At 51.1% G+C, this 21675-nt stretch overlaps 1 protein-coding gene across 4 annotated transcripts in view; it reads right to left on the bottom strand.

The window, feature by feature from the left end:
• LOC125950155 (neurogenic locus Notch protein) overlaps positions 1–21167 on the bottom strand; it is a 38028-nt gene extending 16861 nt beyond the window's left edge. For 2 of the 4 annotated variants that reach the window (XM_049677847.1, XM_049677874.1), the window contains exons 1-5: positions 20928–21167; positions 19001–20262; positions 2774–2852; positions 1564–1835; positions 1269–1473 (exon numbers count right to left, since the gene is read on the bottom strand). In XM_049677847.1, the coding sequence (XP_049533804.1) occupies positions 1269–1473; positions 1564–1835; positions 2774–2852; positions 19001–19088 (644 nt within the window). In that variant the 5' untranslated portion in view covers positions 19089–20262; positions 20928–21167. Of the gene's footprint in view, positions 1–1268; positions 1474–1563; positions 1836–2773; positions 2853–19000; positions 20263–20826 lie in introns of all 4 variants that reach the window. The other 2 variants (XM_049677856.1, XM_049677865.1) reach the window with 2 other exon arrangements.
• Between the last annotated feature and the right edge of the window lie 508 nt (positions 21168–21675).

The raw sequence follows: 21675 nt of genomic DNA, 5'->3' as shown, positions 1-21675 counted from the left end.
GCGTGATAGGCGCGCGTTCGCGCATATCAGCAGCACCAATATAAGATGTCGTGTGCTCCTGCGTCAGGCGGATAGATGTCTCGTTTTGCCGAACCTGCGTACGCAGAAGGGTACATATTGCGCTGCACGCCCTCCTGGTCTGGCGGCGGTGGTTGTTACCCCTCTTCCGGTGCCCGAGAACGAGAAAGCACGGTGGTTTGCACCCTTTTTTGGACTTCGCATTCCCAACAAGTTAAGGCACAGGCGGTGAGAGAAAGAGGCGGGATCACCCGGTCGAGAGCAAGGGTAAGCAGGATGCGCGAACGTGCGTGCGAGCGTGCGTGAGTATGTGCGCGCTCGCCTTTGCTCGCAATGACTCGGAATTAATTAGATAGCTTTTTGTATTAGGAAACTTGTATTGGCTTGGTGGTTGGCTGGTTTTTTTTTGCCAACGGTATGATTACGCCCCGGATAGCATCGCGCCATGAAGGCGAATGACTTCAGTTCGGATCTTCAATCCTACCACAAGGTAGGCACAAGAGCGCGAATCCGTGCGATAATCAAGTCTTGCCTACTTGATAAACGTAGAAGAGCTCGGAACGCCTGCTACTGCTACTCTTTCCTCAAAAAACCGAAAAAGGGAAAGCACACTTCAACCACAGGCGACAGATTTTTTTTTATCTGGCTAAGGTTTTTGGAAAAAATAATCCGCTCAACTTCAAGTAAACAATTCGAGCTCGCTTTCCTTAACATTTCACCTGACCGAAGCAGTTACCGACACACACACACAAACACATAAAGAATTGATGACAAACAATTCTGTTCCGTCGTCTCCACCCGTCCTGGACACCGTGGTGTGTTCCTCGGTTTTGAGCGGGAGCGGGCCATTATGTTTGCGGTAAATATTTGGCAAACACGCATCAAAGGATACAAACAAATGCCGGAGGGAAAAAGTGAATGAATTTTTCCAAAAACAAAACATGGCCATCCGAAAATCTTGGCGTCAGCTCGATACGCTGCCCCCCAAGGATGGCTAACACCACATCCAAAGTTGGCCCTTTTTGCGTGGTGGTCTGCTGCCAGTAAATCTGGCTCCGTAACCTAATGGGAAACGCCTGTGTAAGGAGGAGGAGGAGGGGGTTAGTGCCAGATCAGCGCAAAGAATGTAGCAGCAACCTGCTGCACGAACTAAACGCAGTCAACGACGGGCATTGTAGCACATCCGCAACGGTTAGAAGGGGGGGTGGGTTGTGGTTGGAGAGTTTAGTTTTGCCGAGTGTACTACTTACTGGTAGGAGCCGCGCATGTTGACGCATTTGCCATTGTTTTCGCAAGGATTCTTTAACGAACACTCGTCCACATCTTCGGAACAGTGCATACCCTTGAAGCCCTTCGGACAGATGCACTTGACGTTACCGCTCAGGGAGAGGGTGCAGGTACCACCATTACGGCACGGTGACGAGGCGCACAGGTTCTGCTTATCGCAGTGCTTGCCTGGAGGAGAAACACACAGTAAAAGTATCGATTAGCGAACGAGGAATCAATCATCACACCCAGAAACTACATACAACAACTCATCCATACCTGAGTAACCGATTGCGCAGAGGCAGACGTAGTCGTCCAGTGTCTTCAGCTTGCAGTTGCCACCGTTGTTGCAGGGCGACGAGTCGCATGCGTTCTTCACCGGGATCTCGCAGAGGCTGGCGGTGTAGCCGATCGGGCAACGGCACGAGAACGTCGGGATGCCGTCGCGCAATATCGACTCGCAGATACCGCCATTCTGGCACCGTGGACCGGCCGCCGTGTGGCACGGATTCGGAAACTCGCAGAAGTCCCCGGTGTAGCGTGACGTGCAGCTGTGGAAAAAGATCGAGAACATTAGCATGAGCATGGAGCATAAGGAATGAGCGCGCAGCAACCATCGCCACATCGGGGCTCATAGTTCTCACAGCCCAAGGTCCACAACAAGGAATCCCACAGGTCCGTATCCGATCGGTTCCAATGGTGTTGTGCGCGCAGCGCAGCTTCACTCCAATTGAATGCTGAAGAGGACACCCCATTGGCCGCTGCCCATGCGTCTTGACGGGCTAGTCTATTTACACATTTGCCGCGCCTTGGGAAGCCAGCGAAGATTACAATGAGGAATACTGGTGCCACTGGAAGCTAGGAGTCGCGTCAACTGAGCCTCGTAACATTGTAGTATTGGCTCCACCACGGCGGGGGGTGGAGGTTTTGTCTCCGGTCCGCCGGGCTTCGACCAATTCGCTACGCGCTGATGTTCTAGAACACAAGGTGATCGCGTAAGCTGATCGACCACGATGGGGGAATTCCGGGAGTGAGAAGCCCAGAGATCGGGGAGACGACGATCAGGGACGATCATTTGTTCACACGACCAATGGATGCAAGTCTACGTCACACAGAATCGGAGAATGAACATAGCCAAGTGTGCAAGCATAAAAAGGAGATGGGGAGGATGATGAAGCCGGCATTGAAGGGTTTCTCCGAGCCGGCCAGCCCCGAGAGCCCATCAAATTGCATCCCATCGGTGCTGACACGCCAGGGCACCGATGGTTGCTACTGCTGCTGTGCTGTGTGGTCGGTTTCCTGTCAAAACTGGATTGCCAGGTATCGCCACCACAGGTATCGCCACCTTGGCGAAGTTCCTGAGACGCGTACAGCGGCGCCCGAATGTCCACCCGTGGAAAACACCGGGACACTGAAACCTAGGAACCTTGGGAACCTCCTCAGACGGCGGTGACGGCGAATGCATTGATTTCGCATCGCAAATACTCACTTGCAATAGTGTGATCCGTTCGGCAGTCCGACGCACACACCGCCATGCTTGCAGGGTGACGGTGAGCATGATAAGAATCCTGCGAAATGAGAAAAGACAACAAAAGAAGTATGTTAGAATGTAGCATCATGTATGTGTAGAATGTCCAGTGGGATGAGATGAGAGATTCCGTTCCAGCCTATATAAACTCCTAGAGAGGTAGTACACAGTTGTGTGGGGCTGCCCCGATAAGTGACACCCCGGATGAGCGAGATAAACATTTCGATTGAATAATGGCTAATAATGAACGCGTACTCGTGAACAGCACTACCTTCCCCGTCAGCACCGCCACGAGCTGGATTGGGGACAAACGAAGGTATCGCGAGGATTCGGAAAAGCATCCACCAGAACTACAATGACACCCCGGACCTTCGCCAGTGCCAGTGTACATTTTGCACTCGAGCCGTTTACGATATGGAGGAATATACTAATGAAGTAAAAGGCATGCAAAATCGAATCGCGTGGCTCCGGGAAGAGCAGCGCGATTGGTTAGTACGACGATCTTGAAACACAAGTAGACCTGGGCGGACATGGAATTTTGATGTGTAGCCCACAATGATGGCTTCTTGCAAACCAGCATCATCGTAAGTGGTAAGTAATCCATCGCAAGGGTAGATGATCTCGTCACGCCAAGAGAGGAGAATCTGGAACCTTAAACAAGGGGACACAATATGCCGGGTGGTTTTGGAGCACCCCAAAAACGTAACTAAAACGGGGCGAACGGGGATGATGCTGCTCGAAAGCATCAACAGCACCGGCCTGGCAACAACAGCATGTGTGCGTGGGATATTATTTTTCCTTCCATTCCAACATAAAACAAATGTTTTATGCTGCATGAAACAAGTGGTAAAACACTCAAGGAAAATGTGTGATGTCGATATAGCCCACACATTTGCCGTTGTCTCTGGGCACATCATACCCACACGCACCTCCGGCGCTGTCTGGCGATCCGTTTTGATGATGACGATGATGATGATGGTGATGGTGTGCATAGCATAACGCCCAACATACTGCTGTGGCTGGCTGGCTGGCTGTGGCTCAATACCATAAATACCACCGTGTGGAATACGGAAACGGGGATCGAAGGGGGTATTACAGGGTTGACAGGGTCGAGAGGAAGAGGAAGGCGAGGGGGGAGGGGGGGAGGGATGAAGTGAATTCAAAAAGGAAGAGCAAAGGACGGAGAAAAAGATGGAAAAGAGCAAACAAACTACAAACAGATGGAATACCCCGACGTGTAATACCCAATAAAAGTTTGGGTGCCTTGCGTGTGTGTGTGTGTGTGTGTGTGTGTGTGTGTGTGTGTCCGGGTCTGGGTTCGGGTGAGCCGGGGGAGGAGGTGCGTGCGGAGAGGGAGAGCATATTACACTCATAAGTCGACCATACCCCGAGCGCGACAAAGTATGTGCCTACGTGCATGCACGTGTGTGTGTGTGTGTGTTTGTGTGTAGGTCGGAACCACCGCGCGACGGTCGGAACAGCTGAAAGCAAACTCGTGGGAAAATGTCTCCTCACTACTTGTTGCTGCTGCTGTTGCTGCTGTTGCTGCGCTCATTGGCATCAATCTTGACGGTGCGAGAAACACAGCACGAGAAAGAACGAGATAGAAGAAGGCCGAAAGAGAAAGAAATAGAGGATGGTTTCGGGAACGAGAAAGAGACCGAGAAAAAGATACAGAAAGAGGGAAAGAGAGAGAGAAAGAGAGAGAGAGAGTAAGAGAGAAAGAAAGAGAAAGAGAGAATCCGAGGAAAAAAGAATGAGAGACAAAAAAGGAAAGCAGCAGCAGCAGTATGATGATGACGACGATGATGTTGATGATGAGGATTGGTTAGAACGTAATAGAACTAGCGCAGCCCTGGAGCATACCATGAGGGGCAGAGGGAGATAGACACGAACAAAGCAGTTATGCGAATGTAACCGCGATGCTATTGAGTCTGTATGTATGTGGCGCGACGGGAGAGCAGGAAAAGCGCTTCACAGCAGCTTCAATATTCTGCTTATGTGTGTGTGTGTGTGTATTAAACTGGGAGAGAGAGAAAGAGAGAGAGAGAGAGAGAGAGAGAGAAAGAAAGAGACAGAAAATAAGAGAGATAGAGCAAGTGAAAGGTAAAAAACCAGAGCAAAACTAAATGAGAAAAAGCAAAAAGGAAGCAATGAAAAGAAAGAGGAGAGAGAGAAAGAGAGAGAGCGAGTGAAAGAGAGGGGACATAGGAAGGACTGTGGACTGTCGACCCCTAATCCATCCAGCCGCTCTAGTCTAGTCTCAATACAACGCTCAATACACGCTACTGCGCGAAGGAATGAAGAAAGTTTCCCGAACTCAGCAACCCACCCATTGGCTTTGGCGGCTCGATCTGCGCGCATTGCGCGGAGGCTGTGTGGCGGCCACATGAGCTGCGCATTACTCCTTCACCCTACCCCACCTCCCTTTTATACCCCTTTCCGTCTTCAGAAGCGGAAGTATTCCCGAACCCGCATAACACATCATCATCTTTGCTGTTACTGGCGCGAGCGCAAGCGAGAGAGAGAGAGAGAGGACGGACGGAATAGAGCATAAAACGGGCGTGTGTGGTGGGGAGGGGAGGGGGGAGGTTCGGTTCACACACCGTCTTTAGGGTAAGAAGGAGCAACGAAGAGAAAAGGTACAGCGATGACGACGACGACAGACAGCAGCAGCAGCAGCAGCAGCGAAAAGCACAGTCCTCACACACTACCTCGTACACACGCACACAAACGCGTACACATGGAGAGACGACAGGCAGAGCTCCGAGAAGAAGAGAAATGTGGTTCGGAGAATGAATGAGAAAAGCCACAAAAACGATGGCTGAAGGGGGGGGGGGAGTAGTAGTAGTGGAAGGGCCGAGAGCTGCAGGTTGGGAAACGCGATGTACGATGACGATGACGATGACGACGACGACGGATGCGCGCAGAGGAGAGGTGAATTGTGGTCCATCGTGAACAGCAGCAGCAACAACTCTCCCACTGACGCTTCGAGAGATCGTCCCATGAAAGGCGTTGAGGAGGGGGATGGGGGGGTTAGAGAGTATTGGCTGCTTGGGCAAGGCCTCTGTGGACTGGGCTGCTGCTGCTGCGCTGCTTCTGTGTAGAGTGATGATGCCGAGATCTTTCATTCAATCCACCCCACCCCCTCTACCCACCAGCAACAGCAGCAGGCCGCCAGACGAACGCAACCAGTAGCGGCGCCATTCCACTCCAATTGGCCAGACCCAGGAGAAGATTGGCGCAATTAAAAAGGAGTGAGAGAGAGGGAGAGGAAGGGGTAGTGGGATGTCACAAAATGATGCGCCAGTAGCCGTGGCAAAAAAACGAGAGAAATTAGTGACAGATCGATTAATCGGTTGGCGAAGGAATTGGCAGCAGCAACAGGCAGCCAAATCGAGTCTAACTTTACACGAGAACCACACGACACACACGCACACGCTGGAAGAGTTGGCAAAAGCGTTGGTTTACCAAACATCGGTCGCCAACACCTACCCTCCCCCACCACCCAACACCACAGAAATTCGAGCATCATCAGTTCGCGCGGTTTGAGAATTTGCTGATCGGATGCGTCATAATGCCCGCCCGGCCGCCGCCGCCGCCTTGGGTGGCGCCGCACAGGAAGCCTAAGCACAACACAGCGCGCACACCCCCGGGAGACCTGGCGGGGAGGGGGGTTGGTCGGGCGCTGAACCTATTATTACGTACGAACTTGAGAAATGTTTATTGTTTTGGCTTCTGCTGAAGCATTCAGAGGCAGTTGCCCGAGAGCGGTGTGGAAAGAGAAGTGGAAGAAGACGAAAAAGAAGCAGAAGAAGAATTTGTTCCTCGTCCAGAAACAATTGAATAACACACAACGGCAACGGCGTAATGCATTTGTGCTAATGCTGCAAACGTCTGCGTTCTCGTTCTAACATGCCTACGCGGGATAAGTTACAGGAGCATCTCAGCAGATACTTTGTCCTGCGTCATCCGATTTCGTAAAGAATCGCTTTAGTACCTAAAGTCCCGCCGTATAGACGATAATATCATTCCTACGCTTTTGCGAAGAGTCTGTTATATGTACCCATAGCACGGCCTATAGAGCACAGAGACGCTGTTTTGTTATGGACTTAACTTTAGAAATGGTCACTACTTAGGACTTAGGACAATATCTATGTACATGTGACCCTGCCAAGTTTCAACCTATGGTCCCTCCTACCAGCACATTTTCCTGTAGGCTACACGGGCAACATTTATCCACGATAACAAGAACAATTCACATGTGACACTTGGGACATCCCTACAAACTGGCATGTACCTAGCAGCTCAAACTTCCCTGTGAACCTTTGTGCCGTCCTCTACATTACAGAGACGCGTACACAGTGTACCAGAAATGAAAAAGAAATAAAACAAAGAGAAGAGCCCAAATCCATGGACGACAAGACAAGCTCTAGGCCAATTCTTGGACTCTTGGACAACCAAATCTGAAAGGAAATCTTGGACAACCAAAATCTGATGGATGAAAAGAACGTCTATAGCCGGGACGGGACTAAATTTTCATCTCTGAACATCTCCCCTGTTTCTCCTTCAGCTCCCGGTCTAAAATACCTTAAAAAAAGTTTCAAAGGAGAGGTAGCATCTGCCCTCGCCTGTTGCTATCTCCGTGACTCCTTTTCGCGAACCACTTGGCTGGGGCTCTGCTGCTGTGTGACCTTGAGAACATCACGTCACGGTACTGAACTCAGCAACTGGTGTTGTTGTCTGGTCTGTACACACGTTGGGCTGCGACCACATCTCAGCATGAGGGGAGTGTCGTGTGGGTGGTGTGGTAATGGTTCTCACGGTGGTGGTATTATATCCTGCTGCTCTCTTATCACACCACCACCGCCGCCGACGACGACGATGAAAGTTTGTGAGACGCGAAGAAGGGGAAGGAGGGTATGTGGTGGTTATAGAACACGGATGTGGTTTCGGCTGTTTCCTGCGTATTTGTGTGTGTGTGTGTGTGTGCGCGTGTGTCTGTGCGCACGTCGTTGTTGTCTTGCAAAGCAACAGTGGGGAGTGGAGGAGTATTTGTTGCGACCACTTTACTCGTCGGTCGCAATCGAGCAGAAGTCACAGATCAATTGATGATTCCTGCCGCCACCCACCCACCCTCTGTGACATCGGTGGCACAAGCGTTCCACCGCCGAGCACCAACACAGAGCAGAGCGTGGAAGTGTTGCATCTAGAGGCGCAGAGCTTGGCGCGAAACCTTGTAGTCGAAGCCGGGACTCGTCTAAGCTGCAGTGCACACGTTTAGATAAGTCTCGGGGAGCAAACAAGACGCCGGACACTAATCTGAGGACCAGCGCGACCAGAACACCAGACCTCTCCCCCCTCCTTCCCTACGGACCCCCCTAACCTAATGCTTCTGCCTGCCTGATGGGAAACGACATTAAGAGAGTATCAAATGCCCATAACCACAACAACCACCACCGATAAGCGCCGGTCCACCTCCTTCCTTCGACTCCGAAGTCGAAACAACAATGTTGAACGCCAACACACATGTCCACACACCACAGAAGAAGGCTGCTGCAGAGGCGCTTTCGGTTTCCCGTTGCTTCGAATCTCTGACGAGCTGACGCTGCCGCTGAGCTGACGCGCTCTCTACGCGCAAATCGGTGGCGGACGTACAAAACGCGTCTGCAATTAGATTCGTAGTCGGTCCGCCCGCCTGCCGTGCGGAACTTGATTTAACTATATCGGAAGTCAGTCGGGGGAATATGATATAATGTTCTTTTCTGTTCCGTTCGGAGTCCACAGGGTTATTGCTGACCATGCCGCCGCCGCCGGTCAATAGCCGACTTGAGCACCTGGCTCCTTGGAAGTGCTCAGCGAGTTACACAGACATTACAAGGAAACTAGCGCGTGCGTGCGATATCACTCAAAACAGACTTCATGCAGCAGCTCCTAAGGTCCTAAGCCGATATCACTTGCACCGATAACGGTCACTAGCTAATCGTAAACTGTCATTTGGGGTCGGCGGCGCCTTGCAATAGTTTGCATTGCAGCGTTCCGCTCAAACTCGACACACAAAATTATCGCGATAACTTTTGCTCAATTTGAGCTAAAGTTATCGCGAATACTTTCACGCACGTTCAAAACACTACACAAGGTCACTGTCTACATATGATTTGACAGCTCCAAAAGGTGTGGCAAGCTCGTTCTCGCTTGCTCGCTCGCTACACGTGCATTTCAGTTATCGCGATAACTTCTCGGCGGATTTGTATGGGATGACGTTTAATTGAGAAGTTCTCGTCGAGAAGTTCTCCAATATTCGTCGTCGTCTGGACGCAGTTTCAGAGTAAAGAATCTTTGATTGGCTGTCGCGCATGCATTTCGACATCTCCAACTATGCTAGTGCTGGAAATCGATCGTAAAGAAAGTTCTGTCAGTTAAAGTTAACGTAAACGTTTCTGTGATGCCGTAGCATTAGAAGACCCTTTTAATACACGCCATACAATGCATTGCAACATAGCGCAACTGTTAACAGTAATCTCTGGGAGTGGAGATATTCGCGATTCGCATCGTTCGCTTTGCTGTGTTCGATTGCTGCTCGCTTTAATAAGACGGCCAGTAGTTGATATTGGCTCTAAGGGTAAATAAAACAAAAACTCAAAAAGGAAGAGGAACAGCGCATATGCATTTCAACCCCCTCTCATTCCCCTTTTTTCAGCAGCCGCGTTTGTGAACGAAATGGCGCGTGCAAATTGGTTTCGCGCGAACTGAACGTTAGTGTGTGGGACAGGCGTATGTATGAAGAATGTATCAGAAGTACTCCCAGCGTTATGATGGATGAAATGAACGCCATTCTCTCTCTCTTTCTCTCCCTTTTTTTCTCCGCAACGCAGCTAGCTCTCTTCTGCTGACACATCCGTGGTTGTTTGCTTGCTTCTGTGCCCATGGGGACACCACACGGGGACAATCACGGGGAGCGTTGCAGATTCCCGGAAAGGTCCGGATAGCAAGAGGGTGCTGGTGGTGCTGGTAGTACACCCTCCACCCCACCCCCTTGAATTGTACTAACGCAACACACGATTTGCTGGCCGGGCGCGTGTGACAAACACCCGAGAACTCCGGGCGCAATGCAATGGCGGCGGCGGCGTCGCAGCAATAGTAGCAGTAGTCCGTCACCCAAATTATGTTCGGCCGCGGCCGCGTGGTGGCAGCGAACGCGAGTTTTCACACCGATGATGAGATGATTGCCACCGTCGATGCTGCTGCTGCTGCTGCCAACCTACATATACGTCGCCCAACCTGGAAAAACTCATTAAAAGTGACCTAACGTCTATTGTCGACATTGGCTGGCCAGGTGGTGCCGGGGGTAAATGGAGTGGGCATGGAGGGAGAGGAGACTAAAAATTGGATGCTGAGTGTGAGAGAGCGCCGGTGTGCGCGGTCCCGCGGAGCATTTACACTTCACACAGGAGTGTGTTCCGAAAAGCGATCCCATCATCTGCGTGTACTTGCGTAGCAGTAGTAGTAGTAGTAGCAGTAGTTGTTGTTGTTGCTGTTCTTGTTGTTGAGGTCGGTTTAGAAGTGCGCGAGCAGGTTTTCACATGAGCGCGCAGGAAAAGAGCAATAGAAACACACGCACCTCTCGATCTCTCGATCTCTTTCTCTCTCTCTCTCTCTCTCTCTTTCGCTAACCGCCCTTCACTCTTCTTCTGTCACAACTCTCCCCAAACTCCGATTTGCTGCAGACAACTCGAAGCTCCAAAGGCGACATCGAACCTTCGCCATAGCTTGGATTCTAAACAAGGAACGAATTGACCAAACACACACACACACACATTGTCACCCTATCGACTCAAAACCGATTGGCTGCTAACCTTTTGTGGAGGAAGAGCGCCAGCCAGCCAGCCAGCTAGCCAGAAAAAAAGAAAAAGGATATCGAAAGAAAGAAAAATGGGGAATGACGAGATGACAATTACATCCATCGCGGGTGTGTGCGCGCGGATCGCGCGGTCGCGAAACCAACCAACCAATCTCTCGATCTCTTGCGCTGCTGTTGGTCAGCTCAGCCTCAGCCTCAGCCTCAGCCTCAGCAGCATCAGCAGCATCAGCAGCTTCGTTGTTCCGCTACCAGCTGCTGCTGTGACCATCTCCTCTCTTTCTCATTCTCTCTCTCTCTCTATTGGCCGCGGCATGCGACCGATTGTTCGTGGCGCACCAACACAGAATGAGCCCCCCTACCGAGTGAGGGCAGGGAAGGGAGGGAGGGAGGTGGCGCACCAACACAATCGCATCGACAGACAAGAAGAAGAAGAAGAAAATAAGGGAAATACTGCCACCGCCGTCGCCGCACACAGAGTAAATTGGTGCAGCGTCGTCGTCGTCGTCGTCGGCTCAATGGAAAAGTCATTTGGTCAGTGTCTTGTGTCTACGCTTTCTCACGCGACCACGGGTACGGGGGTGAGAGGGTGAGTAGGAGTTCCGTTTCGCGTGACGAATGTGACGACGAGATGAGAAGAGCAGAAGAAGGAGGTAGAGGAGGAGGAGAAGGAGGAGGAGGAGGATGCCCTAAAGATACCGCCATTGATTGAGCAACAGGTTGGAGGGGGGGATGGGGAGCAGGGCATACAGCATATCATCTCGGCACGCTCGGTGATTGGATTTGCGAAAGAAAATTAGCCTGCTGGCCCCCTCCCCCCCTTTCCACCCATCCTTGCTGCCGGTGAGGTTCTAGACCCCTCTCTTCAGCAACCCACACACGCTTGAGATGTTTTTTCTTTGATTTTTTTTTTACTAGAATTTCTAACATTAGGAACACTAATAATCCAGCAACGTCAGTAATACCAAGGGGGACGCTCTCTTTTACTCACTTCTACTACTGCTGGCCCACCGAATTCAAGACGCTAAAAATGGTCGTGCTAAATATTGACCAAAACCTAACCAGAAATGTTCCCCCTCTGAGAGGTACATCCCAGACATGCATCTATAACCTGCCAGAACACCAGCGGATCTGCCAGAACACAGAAGAATGGAAAAACCACAACTACACCCCGTCTAAGACCGGACGACGGGCTGGTTGCGAAACTCGCGCGGCAAGATTTGGAAGTTTTTTATTTTTTTGGAAGAGACAACAACAGCGGAATCTAAACAACACGCGAAAGGATTCATCCAGGTAGAGGGAGGGATGTGTGTGTGTGTGTGTGTGTGTGTGCACACTCTCCGTGCCCATCGTCATCGTCCTCGCTTCCTTAAGATTTGGGCACACAGGAGACGAGGGCGATCGAAGAGTGAAGTTGGAAGCAAAAAATAAAAAATCTTGATCAAAAGAGAAAAAGAACGAGAGAAACAAAAATGATACTGAACTGTTCAAAATGGTGCGAGATGGAAATTTGAACAGATAATAATGGACCCCCCCCCACCTGCACCTTCTCTTCTCTTCTTCGAAAGCGGCACACACATACACACACAACACAACAAGGCTAGGCTATCCAGACGACGACAGACCAGCTAGCAATTCCTCATCGCCGTTCACCGTTAGCCGTATGCTCGAGAGCGACAGACAGCAGCAGCAGCAGCAGCAGCAACGGCAGATCGAATTCATCCAGGTTTTAGAAACCTGAAGCGACTCGAACGAACGAACGAACGAGCGAACGAACGAAATGTGAAGCAACCACCACACCACACCTCCAGTGGATAACATACAAGAGGGAGAAGGATGTGGTGCAAACGTTGAGCTATCTAGAAAGACCGAGAGAGAGAGAACAAGAAAGAGAAAGAGGGAACCTGAAGAGAGAGAGAGAAACAAACCGAAAGCAACGGGCAAACAGAGAGAGAAAGAGAGATGGCACAATGGTGTGCGTCGGTGAGGAAAACAAGGGTGAAGAAACGGAAAAGAAGCAAAGCAGGGAAAAAGGAAGGATCCCAAGAGCCGCACAGGCACAGGACAGACACAGAACACGGCGAATGGAGAATGGGAGAACGAAGCGAAGAGGATAAAACGATGAAAGAAGAAAAGAAAAACGGGGAAATAAGAAGCAGAGAGAAGGAACGAACAACCGAAAGCCCCCGGACGATCGCGACGCGAATGTTGATGGTAGGGTGTGGGGTGGTGTAGAGAGAGAGAGAGAGAGAGAGAGAGGGAACCATAAACCGCCTCCGGGCGGAAGAAACGATCTGCACAACACAACACACAACTACCACACCACCACCAGCTTGCCAACCATCCGCACCGGCGGAGGGCGCAAGGGAGGAGAGGAGAATAAGGCATACAACATTATATTTTCTTCTGGCTCTGCTTCTGACTCTTGTGTGCGTGTGTGCGTGTGTTTGGGGGAAGCCAAAGGCCACTGCTGCTGGGGTTCAACAAAAAAAAAACCAATCGCGCAGGAACTATTCAACGCCGAACGATTTACCGAGTTTCAAAAATCGGCTTTAAAGTGGCCTCTTACACACACGCAACAAATATTTTAATGTAAAAACAAAGAATTGGAAAAATTATTCACATCATTATTGGCATCATTTTGTTTTTATTGCTTTCATTTTGCGACCACCACCAAACCAACCTCGTCTGACTTTGATAGATCGATCCGAGTATTCTTTCACCACCATCACGCTTACAGACGGCGGCGGCGGTACAATATTGGAACGGTCAGGTGCGAGTGTGCAAAATTTCAGCACATAGCGAATTTCTTTGGGTAAGAAATACAGGAAAAAAACAACAAAAAGACAGAAAAAGAGTAAGAAGCATCGCTTTAAGATGCCGTGTGTGTTCATCTTCAGCATGCTTTCAACACACTCTGAAAATGGTCAAGTTTGTTAAGGAAGGTGCGTTCAACATGGAATTATTGATTGCAGCTGGTATGGCATTAAAGTGAATGAAAAACGGAAAGCAGCTCTAAAACCACACATTGTCACTGCTCCACTCGCTCATGTCATCTCCCTTTCGGTGTTGGGGAGAGTGATGGCGGCTTCCGGAATGCATCCAATACGCACTCTCACGCGCACACATGGGGGCACGGCAAATCCATTAGGTACAAACATTGAATCCCAGCGCTGCTGCTGCTCCCAGCGAGCCGAGATGATGAGCGAGACAAGCGACGAGGGGTTCGTCGCTGTCCGTCTCTGATCAAGTGGCATCAAGGGGCACGACGACGATCGGGACCACCAGCACCACTCTTGGACCTCTTAAATCGCCAACTCTTTCAAACTTATGGCAGACGGGGGGTTCCAAAATTCGGTCCCAAGTTGTAAACAAAGGGAAAGTCGAAGGTGGTAGGGGGCAACTTACTTATCGAGAGCCAAAAGGGAATTAATCAAACGTGTACGGAACGGTCGTTGTCTTCCAACAGAAAGAAAGAGAGAGAGAGAGAGAGAAAGAAAGAAAGAGAGAGAAAGACGGACCTAAAACGATGGTTTGACGATGATGACATTTTTTTCCTCGCGGAAAAACGGAACGTTCGCTGGAACGCTTTTCCGGTGACGTTTTCCGGGTGCAGCTCTTGGGAGCTTCTTAAGCGGCCTACAAACACACACACACACACAGACACTCACGCACACATACACACGCATACCACCCAACATTATTGATTAATTCTTGGCTAATTCCGAATGACGTCAGACCTTACTGAGCGTGTGTCGATCCGTAAAAATAATCAATTTAGGCGATTTTTAAAATCTTGAAAATATATTAAACGGGGACGAATAAAGAGTTTCAGCCTGTTGTGTAGGTTGCCAGTTTGCATTATGATATTATAATTCATGAGCTAGCTTTCGGCGGAAGTAAATTGCATCAACCGATTTTCCCTGTGAAGAAATGTTGGTTAGATCCATCTTTACTCTTTTTCAGCCCGTCTTTTATTGACATTTTTCGACTGTATTGCTATAATTTGTCATTCTCTTCACGAGTTTTCGTTAATTAACCCGATGTTTCCTGATAACTGTAACTGTTATACGCAATGCCGATTAAAGCAATCGTTTATTGCATTTCTGTTCGCTTGTTTGTCGGGGACCCACGGGTCTGTGGTCCGTGTTTTTCGTAAAACTATTAGAAGAACCTGACCACAACAAGAACCACACACTCGGATTCTGTTAATCCCCCACAGGCGCAGAGTAGTGCCCGGGAGCCCCGTAGGCGCTTCTTGCAGTTTGACCGCAAATCGCAACAGGATGGGGCGACAATCGGGGCGAGATCGCGAGGTTTGTCCAAAAATGGAGTAGACAGTGCACGCAATCGCCACTGTGTGGTGTGTGTGTGTGTCTGGCAGTGCATCCATCCAGCGCTCTATACCTCTGTCGAGGGGAGAGAGACCATCGGGGGATCGGATCTGCACAGACCACAGGGAACACAGAGTTCGCGGCGATGGCGGTTCGGATGCGAAGAAAGCCATACAAGTGTGGCCACCATACGTTACTTGGGGGGGGAGGGGAGGTAAATCTGCTTCATCGCAGGAGCAACAGCAGCAACAGCACAGTAGGATCGACGTGTAAAAGCTCTGCTGCTGCTGCTCACAATCGCAAGATCCCCAAAAACACCACACACTGAAGTGATGGTGGTTTGGGGGGGGGGGGGGATCCCAAACGTGATGCGATTGAATCCACTCCCCCCCCCTCTTCCCTTCCCTTCCTTCTTTCTGTCTTGTCGATGCCTTGTCTCATGACTTCTCTCCCGTTCTCTCTGTGTTTATGCTGTGGGTCTGTGGTCGCGCAGAGCGCAGAGTGGATTGCTTGGAACGACCGTTCGTCGACCTGTGGCGATGTTGTAGACGTGGACGAAGGCAGCAGCAAGAAAGAGGTGTGTGCGTGTGTGTAAATATGTATATCCATATATGTATGTAGGGGTGTGTGTGTGTGTGTGTGCGAGTATTATGATGAGACATGTAGCTAACCCTAACCAACCGTCGTCATCATCATCATCACTATCAATACACGATGATGAACGGCCGATTTTTTTGTCTGTTCTTTGGATTTAATTATAAAAGCCAACCAGGTTCCACACAGCCAGTTAGCCAGACCCCTCTCCCATCCTCTTTCGATAAACCTAAAGTTGTGTACGCACACACACACACATACACACAGCGCAGCGAACTGCGATCGACCCACGCAGTGCAGCAAATAAAACAAAAAAAAGCGCAAGGCGACCACCGACCCGAGTGCGAATATCGAGCGCGCGCGCGCGGCTGCCTGCGTGCGTGCATGTACGGTGTTCTTCCCACACACACACACACACACACACACACACACACGCACACACACCTACAGAGAGGCATATGCTTCCTTTGCCGAGCTTTTAATGCTTCCCTATTTTTCCCGAGAAACCTTTTCTGCGCTGCTGCTGCCGGCGGCCACAACCACTGCTTGTTCATTCTCGGATTCAATGTTGAGGAAAGGGGGGTGTGGGGGAAGGGTTCCGGGCCAAGTTACCAAGCAACGGCGGCTCCTGGTGCCCTCACACACACACACGCGCGCACGCACACGCCAAGCCCGTATCCCTTTTGCGTGCGAGGAACGAGCGCTGCGAGCGCGCGCACACGCTGCCCATAAAGCTGGTTTTATGTTTAATAGTGTGCGTGTGCCTGTTTATGTGTGTTATGCTGCAACTCAACTCAACTCAACCTAGTTGGATGATGGAGGGAGAGGGAACAATTGGCGAATGAACAGTAGCATAGCATAAAAGCGAACCCAACAGAGCGAGCACGGTGATGCCTGCCCGAGAGCAACCGAGAGAGAGAGAGAGAGAGAGAGAGAGAGAGAGAGAGAGAGAGAGAGGGATAATGCTGAAGTGACGTGTGTGTGTGTAGTGGTGATGCTGCTAGCAGCGGTAGCCACAAACCAGCAGCGAAATCAAAAATGGACTTCCATAAAACTTGTTTTAAACACGGGCCCCGAGGGAGGCACGATGATTGAAATGGCTAGAGATCAGGAGAAAATGAGAAAGAAAGAGGGAAGAGAGAGAGAGAGAGAGAGAGAGAGATAAAAGAAAGAAAAAGATAGGACAAAAGAGAAGGGAGTGCGCGCGCGGTGTAAGCTGCTGCTGCTGGTGGTGGTGGTGGTGGTTTGTGCTCGCGATCTTATCCGCAGCAACAGCCAGTACACGCAAGAAAATCAGCAAGTAATCTTGGCTAGCACGATATAGGTGTGTGTGTATGAGTGAAAGCTTGACCGCTAGAGTACACACCTCAGCCTCTCAGCTCCTCGGATCCTCGGAGTTCGCGAAGATCGATCGAGATCTTTGAGGAAGACGAGGAGAAGGAAGCAGAAAAAGAAGCAAACAAATGGTGGTGGTGGTGGTTTGCCAGCCAGGTACCAAAAAGGAGACATATTTGCATCACCCACACCATGCCATACCGTCACACTCCATCCAGCCAGATAGGAAGAAGGGAATAGAGTATGAAATGTGATACAGGCGCACAGCATAGGCACGGAAATCTGAGAGGAGAAATCCCGTCAGGAACGAAATAGCGAAAGAGGAAAGAGCGAGAGAGAGAGAGGACAGAAGAGATCACGTAGAAGATTGTAGGAGCCTGCCGCTGCCTAATGCGTTCCCGAGACCCGATGACGGACCCGATATATCGCCCCAGCTCACTCTTTCCCCCTTTTTTTTTGTTTTTTTACTCTGCCTTCTCAGCTCAAGTCTCTGATCGCTGATCGTGCAGCACAGGGTCCCACACCAAACGCCCGATGGCCCATTGGCGTGTGTGTGTGTGTGTGTGTGTGATGGTGTTGAAGAACACAACATGAATTACCTGCGAGCGTGAGCCAGCGACCACCTAAAGGGGGAAACGCAGCACACACACACGAGCGCAAGCTCGCACCAACACACGCGCAGTAGCGTAGCCTGGAACCAACGGCCCAAGAGCGGAGAGGAGAGCGAGCGAGCGACCGAGCCAGTGGGCCCCACTGGTCGGTCGGTCCACGGACCCGCCGAGGAGCCCACAGAGTACACAACCGTGGGAAACAATGGAATTTCGCGAAATGGATGCGAAGAGACTGACCGCGATGCGCGCGCGCGCGAGGCTGGGCGCGCGCACGACGCCGAGACGCGATCACTCGTCTTTCACAGACAATTTTAAAGTCTGGGTGGGGAGGGGGCAACAAGCAAGTGTGCCAACGGTAGGCAGGCAGGCAGGCAGGCAGGCGGGCAGGCCGGACCAACCAACCAACCAAACACACAAACCGATTGGAATTTATGTAACTGCGGCGCACGCACAACGCAACCCCCCTCCCCCTCCCGGGAATGTGCAATTGAGAGTGAGATGCACACAATACTGGAGGCATGTCCACCGGTTGGGAGGAAAAGGGTGGTGAGGAAGAAGGTTTGCAGCATTCTCCTGGTTTCGGCGGCTGGCTCGCGCGCGCGCTCGCGGCGTTTGCATTCAGTTTTGGCAGTTTTGGGCCGTGTCGCAAAGCGCGATCCCCCCCTCCATCCCTTTTCCCATCACTCATGCCCTTGGATCTCCAGAAAGCCGCCTGAGGAACGGGCGGCGGTGGTGATCGCGCACTCAAAACCGTGGGACAGAACCCGAGATTCGCCATCTTCGTCTTTATGTTAAGATAAGGGACCGCGACGAAGGGGTGGGGGGAGGGAGGCCTCCCGGGATCCCAGCTAGGGTCCAGACTCCATGGACCATAGAGTACACGCACTCCTTGAAGTGTCTGTTCTCTATTCTTGTTGCTTTGCAGACATTGTAAAGGATCAAGTCGATGATTCCGGCGATTCTGGGGTCTTCCCAATCAAGGCAAACCGTAATTCAAGGTTGATTAGAGGATCCTGGAGGTTCCTCGTTCCCTCGAGCACTTTCCACTGTCCCCACTCGGCGGTCTGTCTGCGTTATAGACCAAGAAACGGCTTCACTAACTCGCATTTTCGCTCCAATAACACAGCTTCTCTTTGCACCAATGACCGAGCGACGGATTAACTTCAAATTTATTCGCGATTCCTGTTCCGGTATTGTTCGAAAATTTGACGCAAAAACACCCCCAACAACCAATGCTCAAGAAGAACATTCAGTGGTTAGTGGAAGATTTAACTTGATCAGCTCATTTTCGGAGGAGACGAACTCGGAATACGGCATTAGTGCCACCCGGCTGAAAACTGAAAACTGGAACGAGATTGTGTTGTGGCTAGGAACGGAAACTCTTCTCTCTACATATAACGCACCTCGGGGAGGCGCACGTTTTGAGGGGCGGTGATGATAGGGAATTTGTACTTACCGGCTACACCATCCAGAAAGCCGCACAGCAAGACGATCAGTGCGATAACGAGGACACGGTGCCCTAGGCAGCACCGTGCGCTTGCCATTGCGTTTCGCGCGACAGCCACTGTCGAGCGGCTGACGGGCAAGGGGAAGAGGAGGAAGGACTCACTGACGGGACAGTGCGTCCCTTATGCGTGTAGTTCGCGCTCGTTTGACTCGCTCGTTTGTTGACTCGCTGGACAGGGGGCTGGTTCGGGGGTTAGAAGGTAGTTTGTTGGCTGGAGGAGCTAGACGGAGCCCCAACTGGCCACCCGGGCGGCCCCGTCGTTCAGTCGATTTCACGGACGCGCACACACACACGCACGCACGTTCGTTGTGCCACAAACAAGTGTCCTACCCTACCCTGGAAAGGCGCAGGCCTTGCCCACTCTTTCGTTCGTTCGGCCACTGGGTTGCGAGAGTGGCTTATCACTGCTTCCACGAGCTATCTTTCTCTCTCTCTCTCTCTTTGCTGATCAATCAATCGGATAATGAGGCTCCAGGGAAGCCAAATTTGCACTGCAGCATGATCGATTCATCGATGGACATTCTCATTTCACCCACGAGGGTGGTGGTGATTATGGTGATGATGATGATGGTTGATGTGCCAGCAAGCGGACACATCTGTTGTCAACTAAAACGTTTTTGCTTTTTTCTTCTCTCTCTCTCTCTCTCACTCTTTGTTGGAGGCTTAATCCTGCTTCGATTCGAGCACGGTGCATATGATGCACGTAGCATAAAAATGCACAGAGCCGCTACAACCGCTGCGCTCCCTCCGGCAGAGCGATCGTGTTGTACGCTGCTTTCGTCTCACTCACTCACTCGGAACGAGACGTATTTCGTGCCGTTCGCTTTCCTCTCTCTCTCTCTCTATCTATCTCTATCTCTATCTCTTGCCCTAGCAGCTTATTTGCGGTCTCGTTCTCGCTTTGGGTCGCTGCTGCTCTCGCTCCTGCTGCTGTCGCACGGCTTCTTCTTCGGTCAGCATCATCGCCATCTGGTGGCGGATCTCGCGGCGAGCTTGCTCTGCCCCTTGCGAACCGTCATTTTTTGAAGCCGTTTTCCAATGCTGCTGCTGCTGCTGGTTTCCGCTGACTCCTAAAAGAAGCTGGGAGCCTCGCGATCAATGAATCATCGATCGGGCTGACTCCGCCGCAACACTATAATCGCTTCACTCTTGGACTCTATCTCAATCACACTCGTTTGCACAGCAGGGATCGTACGGACACTCTAAAAACGCTAGAAACGAAGATGTTGGAAGATATGTTATAGCATTACTCCGGATCACAGATGCACGGAGCAAAGCAAAACGGTGGAAACACACAGGACACAAGCAACGGCAGCATGTATGCTGTAGGTGTGTGCGTGTGTGCGTGTGTGTGTGTGTGCTGTGTATGTGTGTGTACACCGATCCACCACGGAGGGAGATTCTTTTCTTCTTTTTTTTCTCTATACGGGGGGGTGTGGTGGTACGGGGAGCGCTGGGAGGTTGACAGTCGATTTTTAGGTTTTTGTGTTTGGTTGATTGACGAGCTGTTATTGAAAACACACTGCTCTCTCAGGACTCAGGATGAGCTCCGGAAGACCGTGTTAAGTCGGCCGCGCTGCACCACAGACGGGATCGCGAGAGCATCCAATCCTGGCATGCTGCTCCCTGGTCTGCACTTCCTTCCTCTGACGTCACGCACTGTGGTGGGCTTCGATTCCCAACGATGCCAACCAGTGGCCACAACGACGACCACCACCACCTGGCTGGCTGGCTGGCTGGCTGGCTAGCTGGCATACACAAGCACACACACGCACCTTTCTCTTGCGTGGGAACGACGCAAGCCACTTTCGGTCCGTTAATATGGGTTGATCGCGTTCCCACCTCCGCGCACAGCGCTGCGCCAGCCCAACTCTACCTTAACGGCGCACTCTCGCTCTCTCTCGCTCTCTCTCTCTCTATGCACGCTGCACTTTACTAGGTCCAACCACAAATGCACTACACAGAACACTGCGCTAACGGACTAATACTGGACAATAATACGGTTAAACAGCACTAGAGTAGCACAAAAAAGCCAACGCGGCCACACAGTTTAAAGCGCCCAGTGAATGCGCGACACAGCAGCACGCAAAGCATCAACGCGGTGTTCGGTCCACGATCTCGGTTCTCGGTTTGAGACCCCGTCAATATTCGTGTCCTTAAAAGACCCCTTACCGCGTTGGATAGGGGGAGCTTTCGCCCGAAACCGCTCACCCTATGTTGAAGCGGGGTTCACGTTCAAGCGCGCTTGATCATACATGCTCAACCGCTGAGCCATTTCTGGCTAATAGCTGGCTAATGCACAAATAGTGTAGTACAACTTCCAGATCCCGTCGCAGTGAATTGCATTTGAACCAATACCCCGGAAAGCGAAAACCTAGTGCGCGGTTCTTTTCTTTCCCTATTCGTCTGCGAAAATGAGCTTTCGAGTTCAGAAAACGGTTAGGATTGCACCACTACATCCACGCATGTAGCGCGCACGTATATAGCAACGCGCGCAATCTCGCTCACGCACACTCTTCCAGGGGAACGATGGGGTGGTTATCCAGCCAGAATTTGAGTCGAAGCTTTGAATATTTGGATTCGAGGAGTATTGGTCGCTGAATTGCGCTGACGTTCTTTGCCCA

The sequence above is a fragment of the Anopheles darlingi genome, chromosome X, assembly GCF_943734745.1.
Source record: "Anopheles darlingi chromosome X, idAnoDarlMG_H_01, whole genome shotgun sequence".
Taxonomy (NCBI): Eukaryota; Metazoa; Arthropoda; class Insecta; order Diptera; family Culicidae; genus Anopheles; species Anopheles darlingi.
Note: the sequence above shows the minus strand (reverse complement) of the source record. Positions and strands in the feature narration are given on the sequence as shown.